Source organism: Pelodiscus sinensis, chromosome 31 (genome assembly GCF_052426305.1).
Source record: "Pelodiscus sinensis isolate ZL-2025 chromosome 31, ASM5242630v1, whole genome shotgun sequence".
In the NCBI taxonomy this organism is placed as follows: domain Eukaryota; kingdom Metazoa; phylum Chordata; order Testudines; family Trionychidae; genus Pelodiscus; species Pelodiscus sinensis.
The window spans coordinates 13,345,435-13,366,815 of NC_143082.1; the positions used below are offsets into that span (position 1 = coordinate 13,345,435).

At 69.4% G+C, this 21,381-nt stretch overlaps 1 protein-coding gene across 4 annotated transcripts in view; it reads left to right on the top strand.

Moving 5' to 3' along the window:
* Window positions 1-21,381, top strand: part of LRP1 (LDL receptor related protein 1) — a 171,684-nt gene that overhangs the window by 121,270 nt on the left and 29,033 nt on the right. For all 4 annotated transcript variants that reach the window (XM_089774574.1, XM_089774576.1, XM_089774577.1 and 1 more), the window contains 22 exons: window positions 1,239-1,333; window positions 1,558-1,707; window positions 2,100-2,240; window positions 2,703-2,828; window positions 3,631-3,762; window positions 4,201-4,335; window positions 4,421-4,550; window positions 4,899-5,025; window positions 5,442-5,593; window positions 7,255-7,379; window positions 8,096-8,467; window positions 12,500-12,689; window positions 13,179-13,383; window positions 13,503-13,695; window positions 14,376-14,501; window positions 14,927-15,052; window positions 15,921-16,040; window positions 16,946-17,059; window positions 18,442-18,591; window positions 18,952-19,074; window positions 19,570-19,686; window positions 20,643-20,771. In XM_089774574.1, coding sequence (XP_089630700.1) covers window positions 1,239-1,333; window positions 1,558-1,707; window positions 2,100-2,240; window positions 2,703-2,828; window positions 3,631-3,762; window positions 4,201-4,335; window positions 4,421-4,550; window positions 4,899-5,025; window positions 5,442-5,593; window positions 7,255-7,379; window positions 8,096-8,467; window positions 12,500-12,689; window positions 13,179-13,383; window positions 13,503-13,695; window positions 14,376-14,501; window positions 14,927-15,052; window positions 15,921-16,040; window positions 16,946-17,059; window positions 18,442-18,591; window positions 18,952-19,074; window positions 19,570-19,686; window positions 20,643-20,771 — 3,278 coding nt within the window. The remainder of the gene's footprint in view (window positions 1-1,238; window positions 1,334-1,557; window positions 1,708-2,099; window positions 2,241-2,702; window positions 2,829-3,630; window positions 3,763-4,200; window positions 4,336-4,420; window positions 4,551-4,898; window positions 5,026-5,441; window positions 5,594-7,254; window positions 7,380-8,095; window positions 8,468-12,499; window positions 12,690-13,178; window positions 13,384-13,502; window positions 13,696-14,375; window positions 14,502-14,926; window positions 15,053-15,920; window positions 16,041-16,945; window positions 17,060-18,441; window positions 18,592-18,951; window positions 19,075-19,569; window positions 19,687-20,642; window positions 20,772-21,381) is intronic.

Consider the following 21,381-nt stretch of genomic DNA (forward strand, 5'->3'; position numbering starts at 1 on the left):
TTCTCTGTGGGGGCCGGAGCTGCAACGGGCGGAAGCAAGCCCAGGGCTGGGCCGGCAGGGGCTGCGGGACGGGAGTGAGGGGCACTGGCAGGGCAGGGGGAGCTCAGGGCTGGGCCGGCAGGGGCTGCGGGACGGGAGTGAGGGGCACTGGCAGGGCTGGGGGAGCCCAGGGCTGGGCCGGCAGGGGCTGCGGGACGGGAGTGAGGGGCACTGGCAGGGCTGGGGGAGCCCAGGGCTGGGCCGGCAGGGGCTGCGGGACGGGAGTGAGGGGCACTGGCAGGGCTGGGGGAGCCCAGGGCTGGGCCGGCAGGGGCTGCGGGACGGGAGTGAGGGGCACTGGCAGGGCTGGGGGAGCTCAGGGCTGGGGGAGCCCAGGGCTGGGCCGGCAGGGGTTGTGGGACGGGAGTGAGGGGCACCGGAAGGGCTGGGGGAGCTCAGGGCTGGGCCGGCAGGGGCTGTGGGGCGGGAGTGAGGGGCCCAGCAGGGCTGGGGAAGCCCAGGACTGGGGGGCAGGAGCTGCGGGGCGGGAGTGAGGGGCACCGGCGGGGCAGGGCTGCGGGGCGGGAGTTGGGGGCACCGGCGGGGCAGGAGTTGGGGGCACCGGCAGGGCTGGGGGGCAGGGCTGGGCCGGCAGGCGCTGTGGATCCTGGTTGTGCATGGGATATGGGGGTTGATCTGAGCCATGTGACGGGGTCCCCAGGGGTATCCCCTGGAACTGGGGTACCGCTGAGCTCCCCCTCCCCCCAGCCTGGGCGCCCTCTCGCACTCCCCTTTTGTCCCCTCAGCAGGGGCACCCGCTTCCGCACAGGCTCTCACCCAGCCCCTGCATGCGAATCCCCCAGCTCCGGCCTGCCCTGCTCCCCACCCAGCCGGGATCGGTGCACCCCCCCTTTGCCAGGCCTCTGGCCCCCCTGGCTTCCGCACGAGGGCTGGTCACATCCCGAGGCCTGGTCACCTGCCCTTGCCAGGTCATGGCCACCCGGTTCCGTGTCTCTGCCGCGGGGCCCGCCTGGCTTCTCCGTGGCTGTGCCGGGCGGCTGGCTGGGGGTGTCCCCCCCCCCCCCCCCGGCGTGTCCCCGCCCAGCAGCGCTGCCTTTGGGTCCCCCAGCGAGACGAGCTCGCCGGCACCGCGCTGGGCCCCTCTCGGACCAGACGCAGCCGAACGGCGCCATAGCAACCCCCCCTCGCGGTGCACGCGGCCCTGACCCCCCCTCTGTCTGTCTGTCCGTCCTGCGCAGGAAGCTCTACTGGACAGACGGGGACAACATCAGCGTCGCCAACATGGACGGCAGCAACCGCAGCTTCCTCTTCACCAACCAGAAAGGGCCTGTGGGTACGGACTCCCCCCGCCCATGGCTACCTGTAGGGAGGGGCTCGGGCCAGAACCACCCCCCCAGCCCCCCTTGACACCCAGTTTCCTGTCAGCCCTCCCTGGGCCCCTGCAGTGGCCCTTCACCGGCGCCCGTTTTGTGCCGGGCCGGCGCAGGCTGTCGGGGGGGGATGCTGCCGTGCTCCCCCTGTGGCAGGGCTGCGCCCTGACCCCCCCTGTCCCCCCAGGCCTGGCCATCGACTACCCGGAGAGCAAGCTCTACTGGATCAGCTCCGGCAACGGCACCATCAACCGCTGCAACTTGGACGGCACCAGCCTGGAGGTCATGGAGGCCATGAAGAGCCAGCTGAGCAAGGCCACCGCGCTGGCCATCATGGGTGAGGGCTGGGGGCAGGGCGGGACGTGGGGCCCTGTCAGCCAGGGCCTCGCCCCCCTGCACCTCCACGCCGTGCTGAAGGGGGGAGCCATGGGGCAGAATGGAGCTGGGGGGCCCGGGGGTTATTGGGGCATGAGGGGGCAGAGGTTGGGGGGGGGATAGGGATATGAGGGGGAGATTTTGGGGGATATCGGGATATGTGGGGGCCAGGGGAGGCCCCCCCGAGGGTTGCAGGCCGTGGCGTGGAGCCTGGCTGCCCGCTGGTGGCCGGCACTGCTGCCAGGCTGGGCCCCACAGGCGCGCCCCGGGGTGTCCGGGGGGCAGTGGGCGGGGTGCTGCATGCCTGGGCCCTGTTTGGGGTTGGCTGCTGCATCCCGGCCCCCTGCCCGGCAGGCGACAAGCTGTGGTGGGCGGACCAGGCCTCGGAGAAGATGGGGACCTGCGCCAAGAAGGACGGGACGGGGGCGGTCGTTCTGCGCAACAGCACCACGCTGGTCATGCACATGAAGGTCTATGACGAGAGCGTGCAGCACGGTGAGAGCCGGCGGGGCAGCAGCCCCCCGGGGAGGGGAGGGACACCGGGGGGGGAGCCCAAGGGGGGAACTAGCAGGCCCAGGAGCACCCCTGGAGGGGGAGCCCCGGGCGATTCTGGGGGCTGGCTCAGGATTTCTCGCCAGGAAGGGGTGGGCGATGCCGGGGCGGCCCCACTTTGGGTTGATGTTCGGGGCCTGGCACTGCCGGGGTCCCTGAGCCCCGTTGCTGCCCGGAAGCACCCAGCAGGGCAGGATCTGGGGGTTCTCCGGCCGGCCTGAGCTCTGGAAGGGCAGCGCCACGGCCCTGGCCCCTTGAGCAGCTGCAGGCCTGCGGCTCCGGCGTGGCCCCTCTGTGCCCGCCCCCTGCTGGCGGCGGGTGGTCGCGCAGGTCCCAGCAGGGGGGCGCCCGCGGAGCAAACCCACCTCCCCGGCTGCCCCTGACCCTCCCCTGCTCCCTGCTCAGGTACCAACCCCTGCAGCGTCAACAACGGCGACTGCTCCCAGCTCTGCCTGCCCACCTCGCCCACCACCCGCTCCTGCATGTGCACGGCCGGCTACAGCCTCAAGAGCGGGCAGCAGTCCTGCGAAGGTGAGTCCGCCTGCCCCCGGGGCCCCGACCCTGGCACGGGGCTCTAGGGCTGGCCCCCCAACCCCTCCTCGGGCGCCTCGTGTCTTGCCCTCCGACCTCTCCGGAGTGGGGGGGCATGCTGCGAGGCTCCTCCTCTTGGTGCCCACTCGCTTGCTGCCAGCCCCAGCCGATGGCCGGGGGGCGGAGGAGAGACGGCGGCGTCTGCCTGGTGGGGGGGAGGGCCTCCTTCCCTTTCACGCGAGGTCTGGAGCGGGCAGGCCGGGGGCTTGCCCCTTAGCGGGAGGAGGGGGGTGAGCGGGCGCAGGTGCTGAGCGCTTGGGCGGCCGCCCAGCTGATTAGCCGTGTTTCTGCTGGTGGTGCACAGCCACCCGTGCCTCGGTGCACAGAACAAACTTTATTCTGCACATGTATTTAAAAAATTAGCAGGAACATTGGTAGGTACCTTCGCAGGCAGCGCCCCCCCCCGGCTTCCTGGGCTTGTCCCTCGCTGGCCTCGCCCGCCAACAGCACCCACCCCTCCCTTCCCCAGCCCAGTGCCTCCTGCTGCCTCTCACTTGCCAGGCGGGTCGTGCGGCGCTCGGCCCCGTGAACCTGTCACCCCTGGGCGGGCCTCGCCCGAGCCGAGAGGCCCTGCTCTCGTGCAAAGTGCTTGTCGCACGAGTGCAGCACGTCCGCTCTGGGAGCGCACTGGGGCCAAACACGCCCACGTGCCCCAGGCAGCGCAGACCAGCCTCCGTGCTGCCAGGAGCCCCTTCTGCCTGGCTCTGCTCCGGCCGACGCCCGCGTCCCCTTGTCCTTGCAGGGGTGGGCTCCTTCCTGCTCTACTCCGTCCACGAGGGAATCCGCGGCATCCCCCTGGACCCCAGCGACAAGTCGGACGCCCTGGTGCCCGTGTCCGGGACCTCGCTGGCCGTGGGCATCGACTTCCACGCGGGTGAGAGCCGCCGCCTGCGCCTCTTCGGCTGCCAGGGACGCGGCCCCCTTGTAGACCCGGCTTCGGCCGCCCGCCCCGAGTGGGGCCAGCCCCCTGCCGGAGATCGGAGGGGAGACGACTCCCCCTCCCCGCTGCCGGGTGCCCCTTTGCTGCCCTGTGCCTCGGTTTCCCCCGGGACCTGCTGTGGGTGGCTGAGCTGGCCGGGGAAAGGCAGGGAGGGGCTGGAGATAGGGAGCAGTTTTTCAGCTCTGGGAGGCCTTAGCCAGCCCCCACCCCTTTGCCATCCAAAGCCTCCCCCCCCCTCCTCCCCTCCTCCCACTGGTAGCTCATCCCCATTGCGAGAGCGCCCCCAGCTGGTGAGAGTTGTGCAGAACACCCTCCGTCCCCTCCCCTCCCTGCTGGCGGCTCCCCGGCCCTCACGCCCACGCTGCTCCCCAGAGAACGACACCATCTACTGGGTGGACATGGGGCTCAGCACCATCAGCCGGGCCAAGCGCGACCAGACGTGGCGGGAGGACGTGGTCACCAACGGCATCGGGCGCGTGGAAGGGATCGCCGTGGACTGGATAGCAGGTGAGCCGCGTCCGCCCGGCCGGGCTCTGGGCGGGGGAGCCACGGGCCGGCCCGGCTAACGTGGCGTCGCTCTCCCCCGCCCCAGGAAACATCTACTGGACGGACCAAGGCTTCGACGTCATCGAGGTGGCCAGGCTGAACGGGTCGTTCCGCTACGTGGTCATCTCGCAGGGGCTGGACAAGCCTCGGGCCATCACCGTGCACCCGGAGAAAGGGTGAGGCGCCCTCGGCGGGCTGGCCGCCCTGGGGAGCCCGGGTTGGAGCTGGGAGCCTGGGCTCAGCTCTCAGCTCTGGGGCTGGAGTGCGGGGTTTGCCAGGGAGAGCCAGGGGTGGGGATTAGAAATCGGGGCTCCTGGGTCTGGTCTTGGGGGTCCCTTGTACTCCCCGGGGCGGGGGAGGGATCCAGTGTCAGACATGGGGGGGAGCCCCCGGACTGCCAGACACCCCCACGCCTCGACTGCAACAGCTTTGCCTCTGGGGCCCCAAGGGTTGTGAGGGGGGCCGATCCGAGGGCTGGGGGTGCCCTGCCGGGTCCCATGTGAGCCGTGCTGGGTGCCCTGCAGGTACCTGTTCTGGACGGAGTGGGGCCAATACCCCCGCATTGAACGCTCCCGCCTGGACGGGACAGAACGGATGGTCCTCGTCAACATGAGCATCAGCTGGCCCAACGGGATATCGGTCGACTACCAGGTACGGCGGCCGCGGCGCGGCGCAGGAACGGGTGCAGGCAGGGGCTGCTCTTGGGTCTGGCGGCCCGGAGCCACGATGGCGCATCCCAGGAGGGGCGGGATGCAAGGCGGGGGGCAGACGCCGGTGGGAGGCCCTGCTGCGGCCGGCACTGTCCCATCATTCGCCGGTGCTGCCCCGTCAGCCCCCAGGTCTCAGCTGTAAGCTCTGGGGGGCAGGTGCCTACCGCAGCCGGGCCCTGGGCCGTGATCTGGGCTCCTGGTGCCACGGTCGGCCATAAACAGCGTCGTTGGGGCTTTGCCCTTCCAGCTGCGTGTCCCCCGCACTGAGCCCCCAGGGAGACTCGCCTGCTCCCTCCGCTTCTTTCCCCTGCCCCTCCCTGCCGAGCTCTGACCAGCCGGGCGTCTCCCCCCCTCCAGGACGGGAAGCTCTACTGGTGCGACGCTCGGACAGACAAGATCGAGCGCATCGACCTGGAGACGGGCGAGAACAGGGAGGTCGTCCTGTCCAGCAACAACATGGACATGTTCTCGGTGTCGGTCTTTGAGGATTACATTTACTGGAGCGACAGGTGAGGCCAGGGTGCGGGGCAGCGGGGCCTGGGAGCTGCAGGGCCAGGGAGCTAGAGGTGTTATGCAAATGACTCCTCTTTACATTTGCATGTCATTTGCCAAAAGGACCATCAGTCCCAACACGCTGCTTCTCGCCCTTGTGGCCAAAGAGATGACGGCTCTGGCTGTAAACCAAAGAGCCCTGTGGCAGTCCTCCAGCACTCTGGACCATAGAGCCTGCTGTCTAGAGTGTGCTTCTGACCCCCTCCATCGCTCTGGACCATAGAGACTGTCTAGAGTGTACCCCCAACCCCCTCCATCGCTCTGGACCATAAAGACTGTCTAGAGTGTACCCCCAACCCCCTGCATCGCTCTGGACCAGAGAGACTGTCTAGAGTCGACCCCCAACCCCCTGCATCGCTCTGGACCATAGAGACTGTCTAGAGTGTACCCCCAACCCCCTGCATCGCTCTGGACCATAGAGACTGTCTAGAGTCGACCCCCAACCCCCTGCATCGCTCTGGACCATAAAGACTGTCTAGAGTCGACCCCCAACCCCCTGCATCGCTCTGGACCATAGAGACTGTCTAGAGTCGACCCCCAACCCCCTGCATCGCTCTGGACCATAGAGACTGTCTAGAGTCGACCCCCAACCCCCTCCATCGCTCTGGACCATAGAGACTGTCTAGAGTGTACCCCCAACCCCCTCCATTGCTCTAGACCATAGAGACTGTCTAGAGTGTACCCCCAACCCCCTCCATTGCTCTAGACCATAGAGACTGTCTAGAGTGTACCCCCAACCCCCTCCATTGCTCTAGACCATAGAGACTGTCTAGAGTCGACTCCCCTCCATCGCTCTGGACCATAGAGACTGTCTAGAGTGTACCCCCAACCCACCCACAGACATAGAGCTGGGCAGGGCCGTGGCTAGAGTGTCCAGTGCCTCTCTACCTGCGCTGCGCTGGAGCTCTATGGTGGCAGGGCATGGTGGGGGGAGCTACACTCTAGGCAGGGGCTCGATGGCCTGGAGGACTCACTGGGAGCTTGGTCCCCGTGGCTCAGCAGCCAGAGAGCTGGCTAAAGTGGCTGCCGAGGTTGACCCCTCTAGCCATGCGGCCGCCCCTTGCTGCGGCTCTGTGGCTGCGGGAGGGCTGGGTGTACGCTCTAGACACCAGGCTCTATGGTTGGGGGCTGGGGGGGCAACTGGGGTCTCTGTGATTTGCAGGCCGGGGGGGCTATGAACGGGTTCTGGGGGCACCTCCGAGAGGGTCAGACCAGGGCGAATTGCTTAGAGTCAGGGCTTCTTACAGCCCGAGCCTGGGGCCCTCCACTGTACGGCCCCAAGCCCGCCCCACGGCGCACTTCACGGCTCGGGGGTGGGGGGCTGAGCCCCACGGAGGCTCCGCCCTGGTGCCCAGGCCTGACACGGGGCTGCCCATGAGCAAGCGACCCTTGTGAGGCGCTGACCTGGGCTCCGTGTGGGGGCGGGAGGCAGAGCGAGCCGGGCTGGAGGGGGAGGGAGTGTGTCACCCGGAGGGGGGGCGTGTAACACGGCTGTGGCGTGTGCGATCCCAGCTGTCGGTGGGCCCGCCTGCTGGCGCATCAGGGCAGGGCACAGTGGGCCGGTGGGGGTCCCGCCGACGCAGCGACGGCTCCGGCTCACGGCCTCTCTCCCGGCTAGGACCCACGCAAACGGCTCCATCAAGAGAGGCAGCAAGGACAACGCCACGGAGTCGGTGTCTCTGCGGACAGGGATCGGGGTGCAGCTAAAGGACATCAAAGTGTTCAACCAAGCCAGGCAAAAGGGTGCGTCCGGAGGCGGGTGTGTCCAGCCCCCCCCCCTCCAGCCTGGGGCTGAACAGCCTTTCCCTGGCTTTGCTCTGGGGCAGGCAGGGAGTTAAATGCTCCTGGCGGGAGGTGCCTGCGGGCCAGGGCGCCGGGAGAGGTGGACCCAGTCGTAGAGGGATTTTTTTCCCTCACTCGGCCCAGGCTGGGGAAACTTCTGGAGGGATGGCTGGAAAAATGGGCCAAAGGCCCCCCTGGGGCATCAGGCGCCCAGAGGCGCTCCCCAGAGTCCCACGGAACCCGGAACCACCCCGGGAGCCGCATACTCGCCCCGCATCCACGAGTAGCCCCAGGCCGCGGCCGCGCTCCGGACCCCGAACCCGCATGGTGATGCCGGCACGGCTCCGGCACCACCTGCCCGTGGCGGAGCCGCTGCCCCGGCCTCCCTCGCGGCACAGACGGCAGCCTCCCTCCCGCGTGCGCTGCAACTCCGCTGGCTTTCCCTCGGCGACCGCCCAGCACGGCAGCCTGGCCCCGCCAGTCCGGCCCTGGGGCTGGGCCGCCTTCCCTCCCTGGGAACGAGGCGCCGGTGGGATGCCGGAGCCGCCGTCTCGGCCGCCGTGTGTTGCTATGCAGGGCCTCACCCAGCCCTCCGTGCAGGGCCTCGCCCAGCCCTCCGGGCCCCCCCCCCCGCTGCCCCTCAGTGCTGGGTGTGAGTCGGGGTTCTCCTCCCCCAGGCACCAACGTCTGTGCCCAGAACAACGGCGGCTGCCAGCAGCTGTGCCTGTTCCGCGGCAGCGGGCGGCGGACGTGCGCCTGTGCCCACGGCATGCTGGCCGAGGACGGGGCCAGCTGCCGGGACTACGACGGCTACCTGCTGTACTCCGAGCGCACCATCCTCAAGAGCATCCACCTGTCGGACGAGAGCAACCTCAACGCGCCCATCAAGCCCTTCGAGGACGCCGAGCACATGAAGAACGTCATCGCCCTGGCCTTCGACTACCGCCCCGGCCCCGCCGGCAGCAACCGCATCTTCTACAGCGACATCCACTTCGGCAACATCCAGCAGATCAGCGACGACGGCTCCGGGCGCAGGACCATCGTGGAGAGTGAGTCCACGGGGCCGCCTCGGCCTCTGCCTCTCCTGGCCCTCCCCTTCCTCCTCCTCGTTCCCCTCCTCCTCATCTCCCTCCTCCCTCTGCCTCTCCCCTTCCTCCCCTTCCTCCTCCTCGTCCCCCTCCTCCTCATCTCCCTCCTCCCTCTGCCTCTCCCCTTCCTCCTCTTCCTCATCCTCCTTGTCCCCCTCCTCCCTCCGGGTATGTCTACACTACCCTCCTAGGTCGAACTAGGAGGGTAATGTATGCATACCGCACTTGCTAATGAAGCCCGGGATTTGAATTTCCCGGGCTTCATTAGCATAAGCGGGGAGCCGCCATTTTTAAATCCCCGCTGCTTCGAACCCCGTGTAGCGCGGCTACACGGGGCTCGAACTAGGTAGTTCGGACTAGGTGCCTATTCCGAACTACCGTTACTCCTCGTGAACGAGGTGTACCGGTAGTTCGGAATAGGCACCCTAGTCCGAACTACCTAGTTTGAGCCCCATGTAGCCGCGCTACACGGGGTTCGAAGCAGCGGGGATTTAAAAATGGCGGCTCCCCGCTTATGCTAATGAAGCCCGGGAAATTCAAATCCCGGGCTTCATTAGCAAGTGCGGTATGCATACATTACCCCGCTAGTTCGAACTAGCGGGGTAGTGTAGACATACCCTCTGCCTCTCCCCTTCCTCCTCCTCTTCCTCCTCCTCCTCATCTCCCTCCTCCCTCTGCCTCTCCCCTTCCTCCTCCTCATCATCCTCCTCGTCCCCCTCCTCCCTCTGCCTCTCCCCTTCCTCCTCCTCCTCATCCTCATCCTCCTCCTCGTCCCCTTCCTTCCTCCTCCTCTTCCTCGTCTCCCTCCTCCCTCTGCCTTTCCCCTTCCTCCTCCTCTTCCTCCTCTTTGTCCCCCTTCTCCCTCTGCCTCTCCTCTTCCTCATCCTCCTCCTCCTCCTCCTCCCTCTGTCTCTCCCCTTCCTCCTCCTCTTCCTCCTCCTCTTCGTCCCTCTGCCTCTCCTTCTCCTCGCCCCCTTCCTCTGCCTTTTTTCTTTCTCCTCCTCGCCCATGTCCCCCATCCCCTTATCACCATGGAATGATCCCAGTGCATTTTGTCCAGGGGCAGGACTTGGCGAGAAGTTTTCTGCCTGCGGCTCTAGAACCCCCTGGGGGAGGGTGGACCCTCAGATGTGTCCCTGCGGCTTTGCTCTCGAGCGGGGTGGCTGCATGACGGGGCTCTGGACCGTGCAGCTGCAGGGGAGGGGGGAGGCGCCGGCAGGGGGCGGCGGTGGGGCCCCCACGTCCGGGGGCTCTAGAACGTGGAGACGGCAGGTGGCTCCAGGCTGCGGGGAAGGATGTGGGAGGTGAAACCAGTTCGCCCGTTAACCATATGAACTCAGGGCCTGCCGCCCGGCTGCCCCACAGACTTCACCGGGCTTCCCAGTTAGCCGTGTGACATCCCTCGGAGGGGCGCCCCGGCTCCCCAGTCCCTGCAGCGCAGCCCAAAGCCGGGGTGGGAGGTGCCATGGGAGCCGGTGGGGGTGGCCCCAGCAAACCCCCTGCCTAGTCTGTCCTGCCAGTGGGCAGGCCTCCTCCCTCCCTTTCCATCCTGCGGCCTCAGGGCCTCCCAGGCTGGATCCGGCCGGGGGGGGCACCGGGTCGTGGAGACAGAGCCCGTCCTGCCAGCTCCGGCTTCCCCAGCCTGGCCTTGTGCTGCCTCAGTCGGTCCCCGAGGGATCTGAGGCCGGGCCCCTGTGTCCTGGCAGCGGGCCTGTCCCCCGCTCTGGGCAGAGCCCTCAGAGCAGCTACTGCCCGGGCTGCCTCGGCAGGTAGGGCGAGGGCGAGGCAGGCGGTAAGATTCAGGGACAGGGCTGGCCCGGGGCAGAGTCGCTGGCCTGGCACCTTGGCGGGAAGGGAGCCCTTGCAGCTGCTGAGGAGCTGTGTGAGCGTCTGTCTGCTGATCTGTGTGCGCACGCGCCCCCGGCCCCCGTGCGTGGGACTCCGCCCCTGGCCCCCATGCGTGGGACTCCACCCCCGGCCCCCGTGCGTGGGACTCCGCCCCCGGCCCCCGTGCGTGGGACTCCACCCCCGGCCCCCCATGCGTGGGACTCCGCCCCCGGCCCCCGTGCGCGGGACTCCGCCCCCGGCCACCGTGCGTGGGACTCCGCCCCTGGCCCCCGTGCGTGGGACTCCGGCCCCGGCCCCCGTGCGTGGGACTCCGCCCCCGGCCCCCGTGCGTGGGACTCCGGCCCCGACCCCCGTGCACAGGACTCTGCCCCCATGCACAGGACTCTGCCCCCGTGCGTGGGACTCCGCCCCTGGCCCCCGTGCGTGGGACTCCGCCCCCGGCCCCCGTGCGTGGGACTCCGCCCCCGGCCCCCGTGCGTGGGACTCCGGCCCCGGCCCCCGTGCGTGGGACTCCGGCCCCGGCCCCCGTGCGCAGGACTCCGCCCCCGGCCCCCGTGCGCAGGACTCCCCCCCCGGCCCCCGTGCGTGGGACTCCGCCCCTGGCCCCCCATGCGTGGGACTCCGCCCCCGGCCCCCGTGCGTGGGACTCTGCCCCTGGCCCCCCTGCGTGGGACTCCGCCCCTGGCCCCCCATGCGTGGGACTCCGGCCCCGGCCCCCGTGCGCGGGACTCCGCCCCCGGCCCCCGTGCGTGGGACTCCGCCCCTGGCCCCCGTGCGTGGGACTCTGCCCCCGGCCCCCGTGCACAGGACTCCACCCCCGGCCCCCGTGCACAGGACTCCACCCCCAGCCCCCGTGCGCAGGACTCCACCCCCGGCCCCCGTGCGCAGGACTCCACCCCCGGCCCCCGTGCGCAGGACTCCGCCCCCGGCCCCCGTGCACAGGACTCCGCCCCCGGCTCCTTTGTCCCACGCAAGCCCCTCCTGCCCCCACCTGCCAGGCCCGCTTCAGCCGGCCGGCCCTTCCGACTGCTGAGCCGAGCCGGGCCAGGCGCCAGCCAGCGGGGTGCAGCCAAGGGCAGACGCTGCCTGCAAATCCCCAGCCCCGCAGGAACATGAAACGCCTCCTCCCCCCCTTCCTGGTTCCTCGCCAGCCCGGAATAATTACCGCAGCTGCCGCAATGGGACGGAAAGGCCCAGCGGCGCTGGGATCGTGCTAATTGCCGCGTGCGTCTCGTTTACATGATTAAACCGCGGGGCCGAGCGGGTGACGTTTCGCTCCCCGCAGAGCCGGCCGCGTCCCGGGTGCCCCGTTCGCTCTTCACACGCTGCCGGGGGCCTGGCTCCCTTCGGAGACGCTCGCATCCGCGACCCCGGCCGAGCCTGGCTGGTCAATTCAACGCGCCGGGTGCCCGGGGGGGAGGCTGGCGCGGCCGGCTCGGGCGATCCCTGCTCACCGCACGGCCTGTGTGCTGGGGAGAGGGGCCCGGACTCCAGCCTTCCTGGGAAGGAGGGAGTGTCTGTGACCCGAATGCAGACGGGGACCCGGGGAGCCCCCAGCTCTGAGCGAGGCTCTGCCCAGCTCTGCCCAGCTCTCCCGGTGGCACTGAGGGCGCCGGGGCCGGGCAGAGCCGTTCCCGGGGGCACGTCCCGGGAGTCGGTCAATGCAAAGGAGCCACCCGCCGAACGCTCCCGAAGGAATCCGATTGGCTCCCGGCCATGTCACTCAGCCGCCTGGGTCGGCGGGCTCGGTCCTCGGCCAGCGGAGCAGGGACCGTGTCAAAGCTCAGCCCGGCTGTCCAGCCTGGTCCCCCGGGGAGACCGGTGCAGGGGCGTGCGAGCCGCTCCTGCTCAGCGGGGTGTTTCGCACTAGTGCAAGCGAAGCACGATGTCCCGCAAAGTGCTGGTGTAATTCCGGGGAGTGGCGGTCTGAGCCGCTGGCCCCAAAGCACCCCAGGAAACGGGCCCCGTTGGGGCCAGTTTCTGCCCTCGCACCGGCGTGAATCCAGCGCACGTCCACACGGATACACCCTCCCCGTGCACCCCGCCCTCCCGGCCCCCGCACTTCGGGCAGGGGCTTCTGAGAGCAGCGGTCCCATTCCGAACGGCCTGGCTAGTGATGGGTGCCCCGCTCTGTGTGCCCCCCAGACGTGGGCTCGGTGGAGGGGCTGGCGTACCACCGGGGCTGGGACACGCTCTACTGGACCAGCTACACCACGTCCACCATCATGCGGCACACGGTGGACCAGAGCCGCCTGGGGGCCTTCGTGCGGGAGACGGTGATCACCATGTCAGGAGACGACCACCCCCGGGCCTTCGTGCTGGACGAGTGTCAGAAGTAAGCGCCGTTGCCGGGGCCTCGCTGCGCCGTTGCCGGGGCCGGGGGGTCGCCCTGGGCCTGCTGCGGCTCTGCCTGCTCCCAGGGGTGGCGAGGTCCTTGGTGACGGGGCCTGGGAAGGGCTGGGCTCACAGGGCTCGTTTCACACGCATTCTGGGCTGCATAGAGCCCAGGGACCCCGGAGGAGAAGGGCCTGTCCCAGTCCCCTGCCCTGGTGCTGGATCAGACCCGGTGCCCCACTCCCCGGCCCCCTGCTCTGACCGGGGGTTCAGTGTTACGCGCTGCACGAGCGGAGCTGGGTTGGTGGGTTCACTGGGGGACTCGCTAGCCCCTGTTACTGCCCCTTCCAGCAGCCGCCTGGAGCCAGGGTTCCCCTGCAAGCAGGGCACAGCAAGGGGGAGTTGGCTGGGGAGGCCCAGGGGGCTCGGGCCGGCCACGCAGGGGGGGTCTCCCGGCTCAGCCTGGCCCTTCCCGCCTCCCCCCCCTCAGCCTGATGTTCTGGACCAACTGGAACGAGCAGCACCCCAGCATCATGCGAGCCACCCTGGCCGGGGCCAACGTCCTCATCATCATCGACCAGGACATCCGGACGCCCAACGGGCTGGCCATCGACCACCAGGCCGAGAAGATCTACTTCTCCGACGCCACGCTGGACAAGATCGAGCGCTGCGAGTACGACGGCTCCCACCGCCACGTGAGTGCGGGGGCTGCCTGGCGGGATCCCCAGCGAGGGGCGGCGGGGCGGGAGGGGGCAGGGGCGGCGGCCGCCGTGGGGCCAGGCCCCCCTGCTGACGGTGCGAGGGCGCCCGGCAGGTGATCCTGAAGTCGGATCCCGTGCACCCCTTCGGCCTGGCCGTCTACGGCGACTACATCTTCTGGACGGACTGGGTGCGCCGGGCCGTGCAGCGCGCCAACAAGCACATGGGCAGCGACATGAAGCTGCTGCGCGTCGACATCCCCCAGCAGCCCATGGGCATCATCGCCGTCGCCAACGACACCAACAGCTGTGAGGGAACCCCGCCCCCAGAATCCCCTCCCCCCCGGGCGCTGCCCCCTCCCTGGGCAGGCTGGGGGGATCCCCGGAACTCCACCCCCACCCCCGGAATCCCCTCCCCCCCGGGCGCTGCCCCCTCCCTGGGCAGGCTGGGGGGATCCCCGGAACTCCACCCCCACCCCGGGAATCCCCTCCCCCCCGGGCGCTGCCCCCTCCCTGGGCAGGCTGGGGGGATCCCCAGAACTCCGCCCCCACCCCGGGAATCCCCTCCCCCCCGGGCGCTGCCCCCTCCCTGGGCAGGCTGGGGGGATCCCTGGAACTCCGCCCCCACCCCCTGTGCTCCCCCCTCCCTGGGCAGGCTGAGGGGGATCCCCAGAACTCCGCCCCCACCCCTTGTGCTCCCCCCTCCCCGGGCAGGCTGGGGGGATCCCCGGAACTCCGCCCCCACCCCCTGTGCTGCCCCCTCCCCGGGCAGGCTGGGGGAGACATTTGCCCCATGGATACCCCTTCCCTCACTTGTCCTGGCTCATCCCCAGCTGGCTGCTGAGCCAGCGCCCTGGCCCTGCCTCCCTTGGCTCTGGGAGCCTGCGAGCGGGTCCCAGGCGGGAGGGAGGCGGCCCTGGCCCTGCCTTGGGGCCCTTGTCCAGGTCTCCCCTGGCCTGCATGTGACTCTGCTCTTCCCTGGCCCCCAGGCGAGCTGTCCCCCTGCAGGGTGAACAACGGGGGCTGCCAGGACCTGTGCCTGCTCTCCCCCAGGGGCCACGTCAACTGCTCCTGCCGGGGCGAGCGGGTGCTGCAGGATGATTTCACCTGCACAGGTGAGTCCCAGGCGGGACGCAGGGGAACGGGGAGGGCAGGTGCTTAAGGAAGTGGGGGCCCTGTGGACGGGGAGGGAGGGGAGAGCTGGGGAGGGGGGCTGGGGGCAGGGGCCGTGGATGGGGAGGGAGGGAAGAGGAGGGGATGGGGGCGGGGGCCGTGGACGGGGAGGGAGGGGAGGGGGGATGGGGTGGGGGCGGGGGCCATGGACAGGGAGGGAGGGGAGAGGAGGGGATGGGGCGGGGGCCGTGGACGGGGAGGGAGGGGAGAGGAGGGGATGGGGCGGGGGCCGTGGACGGGGAGGGAGGGGAGAGGAGGGGATGGGGCGGGGGCCGTGGACGGGGAGGGAGGGGAGAGGAGGGGATGGGGCGGGGGCCGTGGACAGGCTGCCCGTGGACGCTCTTCCCTGCGCTTTGTCCTACCCCAGCTCTCAACTCCACCTGCAACGTGCACGAGTTCGAGTGCGGGAACGGCGAGTGCGTGGATTACACCCGCACCTGCGACGGCACCGCCCACTGCAAGGACAAGTCGGATGAGAAGCCGTCGTACTGCAGTGAGGGCCCTGCGCCCCCCCCGCCCTGTCTGGGGGCCCCCTTCCTTCCCCTCCCGGCACCCTCCCTTCCGCCCCTGTCCCACGTCCCCCTCCTGCCCCCGTCCGGCACCCCCCTTCCTTCCCCTCCCTTCTGCCCCTGTCCGGCGCCCCCCTTCCTTCCCCTCCCTCCTGCCCCCGTCCGGCACCCCCCTTCCTTCCCCTCCCTCCTGCCCCCGTCCGGCACCCCCCCCCCCCGTCCGGCACCCCCCTTCCTTCCCCTCCCGGCACCCTCCCTTCCGCCCCTGTCCCACGTCCCCCTCCTGCCCCCGTCCGGTGCCCCCCTTCCTTCCCCTCCCTTCTGCCCCTGTCCGGCGCCCCCCTTCCTTCCCCTCCCTCCTGCCCCCGTCCGGCACCCCCCTTCCTTCCCCTCCCTCCTGCCTCCCCGTCCCGCACCCCCCTCCTACCTCCGTCCGGCACCCCCCTTCCTTCCCCTCCCGGCACCCTCCCTTCCGCCCCTGTCCCACGTCCCCCTCCTGCCCCCGTCCGGCACCCCCCTTCCTTCCCCTCCCTTCTGCCCCTGTCCGGCGCCCCCCTTCCTTCCCCTCCCTCCTGCCCCCGTCCGGCACCCCCCTTCCTTCCCCTCCCTCCACCCTCCCACCCCCCTTCCTTCCCCTCCCGGCACCCTCCCTTCCGCCCCTGTCCCACGTCCCCCTCCTGCCCCCGTCCGGCGCCCCCCTTCCTTCCCCTCCCTCCTGCCCCCATCTGGCGCCCCACTTTCCTCCCCAGACGGCCCCCCCCGTCGCGAGGCCAGTGCCGCTCTCTGCCCAGCCACCAGCCAGGAAGGGCCCTGGGGGGGCCGGCTGAGCTCCCCTCTCGCTCTGCTCCGCAGGCAGCCGCAAGTGCAAGCAGGGCTTCCGGCGCTGCATGAACGGGCGCTGCGTGGCCAAGGCCTTCTGGTGCAACGGGCGGGACGACTGCGGGGACCACTCGGACGAAGTGCCCTGCAACAGTAAGTCAGGCCCCCGGCCTCTGCGGGCAGGGACCCCCCAGGCCTGTTGGCCAGACACAGGGCACCATCTGGGGCACATGTCCCATCGCAGTGCGGGCCGGAGGGGGGGGGTCCTATCGCAGTGCACCCCGAGGGGGGGTCCCATCGCAGTGCGCGCCGAGGGGGGGGTCCCATCACAGTGCGCGCCGGAGGGGGGGGGTCCCATCGCAGTGCGCGCCCGAGGGGGGGGGTCCCATCGCAGTGCGCGCCGAGGGGGGGGGGGGGTCCCATCGCAGTGCGCGCCGAGGGGGGGGGGTGAGGGGGGGGTCCCATCGCAGTGCGCGCCGGGGGGGGGGTCCCATCGCAGTGCGCCCCGAGGGGGGGGGTCCCATCGCAGTGCGCCCCGAGGGGGGGGGGTCCCATCGCAGTGCGCCCCGAGGGGGGGGTCCCATCGCAGTGCGCCCCGAGGGGGGGGTCCCATCGCAGTGCGCGCCGAGGGGGGGGTGCTGTGCGCCCGGGGGGGGGGGTCCCATCGCAGTGCGCGCCGAGGGGGGGGGGGGGTCCCATCGCAGTGCGCCCCGAGGGGGGGGGTCCCATCGCAGTGCACCCCGAGGGGGGGGGTCCCATCGCAGTGCGCGCCGAGGGGGGGGGGGGGGTCCCAGTCGCTGTGCACCCCGAGGGGGGGGTCCTATCGCAGTGCACCCCGAGGGGGGGGGTCCCATCGCAGTGCGCCCCGAGGGGGGGGGTCCCATCGCAGTGCGCGCCGAGGGGGGGGTGTCCCATCGCAGTGCGCGCCGAGGGGGGGGGGTCCCATCTCAGTGCGCGCCGAGGGGGGGGGGTCCCATTGCAGTGCACCCCGAGGGGCTGCCCCATGGCCCGGCGGCTGCCCGCCGCACCCCCCAGCTCCGGCCCGTGCCGTCTTGCAGAGACCAGCTGCGCGGCGACGGAGTTCCGCTGCCGGGACGGGAGCTGCATCGGGAACTCGAGCCGCTGTAACCAGATCGTCGACTGCGAAGACGCCTCAGACGAGATGAACTGCAGTGAGTGCCCCCCCCCCCGCCCCCCCAGCCCGCCGAGGTCCCCCCGGGCCTCTGCTCTTCCCAGGCCCGCTGGCCCCCCATTGGCCAGGGACCACCCCTGCATGCAAGGAGGGGAGCCAGGCCCCTCTGCCTGCCTGTGTCCTGCCGTGAGTTGGATGGAGGAACGGGGGGCTCTGCCCCCCCCACACACACACACACTGATCCCGGCCGAGCCAGGTGATCGTGTCCTGGGAGCAGGCCCGGCCGCCCGGTCCCTTCCAGCCCGGCCGTACCGCTGGCCGGCAGCTCGCCGGAATCGCTTCGCGAGGTGCCGCACGCGGCCGGCGCGGGGGAGGAGCAGCAGGCTGCCGCAGGGGCACTGCTAGGCCTGGGCCTTGGCCTCTTTCGGGGCAGCGAGGGGCCCTCCCCCCGTCAGAGTCCTGCTCTGTCACTGCCCAGGGCGAGGACACGTGTGTGCGTGTGCACAGTGTGTGTGTGGACATACCGCGTGTGTGCGGGGTCAGTAATACTGTGCATGCAGGTGCTGTGTGTGTGCACAGTGTGTGCGTGTGCACAGTGTGTGTGTGGACCTACCGCGTGTGTGCGGGGTCAGTAATACTGTGCATGCAGGCCCTGTGTGTATGCACAGTGTGTGTGTGGACCTACCGCGTGTGTGCGGGGTCAGTAATACTGTGCATGCAGGTGCTGTGTGTGTGCATAGTGTGTGTGTGGACATACTGCGTGTGTGCGGGGTCAGTAATACTGTGCATGCAGGCCCTGTGTGTGTGCACAGTGTGTGCGTGTGCACAGTGTGTGTGTGGACATACCGCGTGTGTGCAATGTCAGTAATACTGTGCATGCAGGTGCTGTGTGTGTGCACAGTGTGTGCGTGTGCACAGTGTGTGTGTGGACATACCGCGTGTGTGCAATGTCAGTAATACTGTGCATGCAGGTGCTGTGTGTGTGCACAGTGTGTGCGTGTGCACAGTGTGTGTGTGGACGTACCACGTGTGTGCGGTGTCAGTAATACTGTGCATGCAGGCGCTGTGTGTGTGCACAGTGTGTGCAAGGGTGCACTGTGCATGTGCAGTGTATGTGTGTACACAGTGTGTGCAAGGGTGCACTGTGCATGTGCAGTGTATGTGTGTACACACAGTGTGTGCGAGGGTGCACTGTGCATGTGCAGTGTATGTGTGTATACCCAGCGTGTGTGTGCGTGGACTGTACGTGTGCAAGGTATGTGTGTATACCCAGCATGTGCGTGGCTGCGCCGTGTGCGTGTGCACGGTGTATAGGTGTGCGTGCGAGTGTGCCCTGCCCGGCGGCCAGGCTGTGTGCACGGCTGGCGCGGTGCCCTGGCCCGCATGCCCAGGGCAGCCTTGACCTGGGCCTGGCTCCCGCAGGCGCCACCAACTGCAGCAGCTACTTCAAGCTGGGGGTGAAAGGCCTGACGTTCGAGAAGTGTGAGCACACGTCGCTGTGCTACGCCCCCGCCTGGGTGTGCGACGGCGCCAACGACTGCGGGGACTACTCGGATGAGCAGAACTGCCCGGGTGAGAGCAGGGGCAGGGGGCCGATGGGCGGGGAGTTAGTGACCGTCTCTCCCCAGGGCTGCGGGGGCGCACGGGACAGGAATCAGCTGACCGGGGGCTCAGTGTCCCTGGGCCTCAGTTTCCCCCTCTGTAAAACTCTCCTCCCGGCTCCTCAGTTCAGACTTGCTCTTCAGGGCCCGGGGCCCCCATCTCGGCGGGGGGTGGGGCAGCCCCCCAGAGAGGGGAGTTTCCCTGGGCCCCCTCCGCTGGGACCGACAGCGCTGTGCCCGGGTCCCGCTGCAGAGCCGGGCCTGGCTGCATGGCTCACCGAGCCTGCCATGGCCCCTGTGCACGTGCGTGTGACCCCCCCTGTCCCCCCAGGAGTGCGAAAGCCCAAGTGCCCGGCCAATTACTTCGCCTGTCCGAGCGGGAGGTGCATCCCCATGAGCTGGACGTGCGACAAGGAGGACGACTGCGAGAACGGCGAAGACGAGAGCCACTGCAGTAAGCGCCCGGGGCGGGGAGCAGAGCATTGTGGGAAGGCTGCAGCACCTGGCGGGTTTCCCGGTTCCTAGGAGGCGAGCGTCCCCCTCTGGGGCGGGGGCAGGGATCCCCGCTCTGCCCAGCCCCCCAGCTCCTCCCTTCTCGGGAGAACAGAGCCCCAGTCCCGTGGCCAGCCCCTTGCACGTTTGCACACCGGGTCGTGCGAGAGCTTTGCGCGCGTTGGGCAGCCGGTGCGAGTTCGGGAAGTCACCCTGACAGACGTACCCGGGTGGCGGCAGACTGGTCCGGCTGGCCTTCAGCTCGGAGGGGGGGTTGTCGGAGCCCCCACTGTGCCCATCCCCTTGGCTCTAGCCCCATGGATCCACTCAGCTCTGAGCTCCCACATCTGCTGCCCGCTGGGCACATGCGGCAACAGCAGCCAGGGCACGTCTGAGCATCGTCCCCCCCCCATTCCCGGGCTCCTGCCGACCTGACCACCCCTCTCTGTCTGCCCAGACAAATTCTGCTACCCCGTGCAGTTCGAGTGCAACAACCACCGCTGCATCTCCAAGCTCTGGGTGTGCGACGGGGCGGACGACTGTGGGGACGGCTCCGACGAAGACAGCCGCTGCCGTAAGCCGTCTGCCCACCCCTGCCGGTGGGGGGGGTACCCGGGGGGAGCCTGACGGGTGCAGACTGTCTCTCTGAAGTGCAAAGCAAGGAAGCCAGACCTTCCCCTCGGGGAAGTGGGGAGTAATGGTTAGGGCAGGAGGGTGGCGTTCCCAGCTCAAGTAGGAGAGGGAGGCCTAGTGGTTAGAGCAAGGGGGGGCCTATTGCTCTGCATTCTGCCCCCACATTTGGAAAGGGAGGGAGGCCTAGTGGTTAGAGCAAGGGGGCTTATGGGTCTGCATTCTGCCCCCACGTTTGGGGGAGGGAGGACGGTCTAGTGCAGTGTTTCTCAGTGCCCTTAGGGGGGTACTCAAGAGACGTCTGGGGGACGTCAACACGGCTGAAATTTGAAGAAAACCGAGTTTTTGTTTTACTGCACTTTATTATTTCTGTACTTTTTACACCCGAAAGTTCTGTCGCCCGCCTGGCCACGATTAAGTTGTTTAGCAAATGCGTTGCAGTGGTAGAAAAAATATTGTGAGTCCGGAAACTGTAGGCACTGAGGGTACTTACAATTTGGTTGTAAGGGGGGTACTTGATAAAAACGGTTGAGTGGTTAGAGGGGGGCTGGGAGTCAGGATTCCCTGGGAGGGGAGTCTAATGGCGAGAGCTGCAGAGTGCGGGGGTTGGGTTCTAACACTGATTTGCCAGGTGACCGTGTGGTGCCTCAGTTTCTCCATTTGGACAGCGAGGGACGGTGGCGCCGCCTGTCTGTGAGGGGGTGAATTGGGTGGAGGCTGTGGACGGGCTGCGTGTCTCTATGGCGGGGCGGGGGAGCTCTTCTGACCTTCTTTGGGGATCATGTGACTCAGCCCCCCGGAACCAAACACCGTCTGGGGCCCGATCCGCCCGCCAGGCCCCTCGCTGGGCTCGCTGCCTCCCCCTCCACACCGGCCTCTGAGCTCTCCTCTGCCCCCCAGGGATGACCACCTGCAGCTCGGGATCCTTCCAGTGCCCCGGCACGTACGCGTGTGTGCCCGAGCGCTGGCTCTGCGACGGAGACAAGGACTGCGCCGACGGGGCTGACGAGTCCTTAGCCGCCGGCTGCTGTGAGTCGCCCTTCGGCTGCGCGGGGTGGGGGTGGGGAAGGGGACAGCCCCTGGGCCAGGGAGCCAGCAAGCTGGGGAGTCGGGCCAGTAGACCCCGGGCCAGGGAGCCAGGACACTGGGGAGCCGGCAGCCCCTGGGCCAGGGAGCCAGCAAGCTGGGGAGTTGGGCCAGTAGACCCCAGGCCAGGGAGCCAGGACACTGGGGAGCCGGCAGCCCCTGGGCTAGGGAGCCAGCAAGCTGGGGAGTCGGGCCAGTAGCCCCCGGGCCAGGGAGCCAGGACACTGGGGAGCCGGCAGCCCCTGGGCCAGGGAGCCAGCAAGCCGGGGAGTCAGGCCAGTAGCCCCTGGGCCAGGGAGCCAGGACACTGGGGAGCCGGCAGCCCCTGGGCCAGGGAGCCAGCAAGCCGGGGAGTCGGGCCAGTAGCCCTTGGGCCAGGGAGCCAGGACACTGGGGAGCCGGCAGCCTCTGGGCCAGGGAGCCAGCAAACTGGGAAGCCCGGACAGTAGCCCCTGGGCCGGGGGAGCCAGCAAGCCAAGGAGCCTGTGAGACAGGGGATCCCCTGGGCCGGGGGAGCCAGCAGCCCCTGGGCCCCGGGGATCAGTAGATTCGG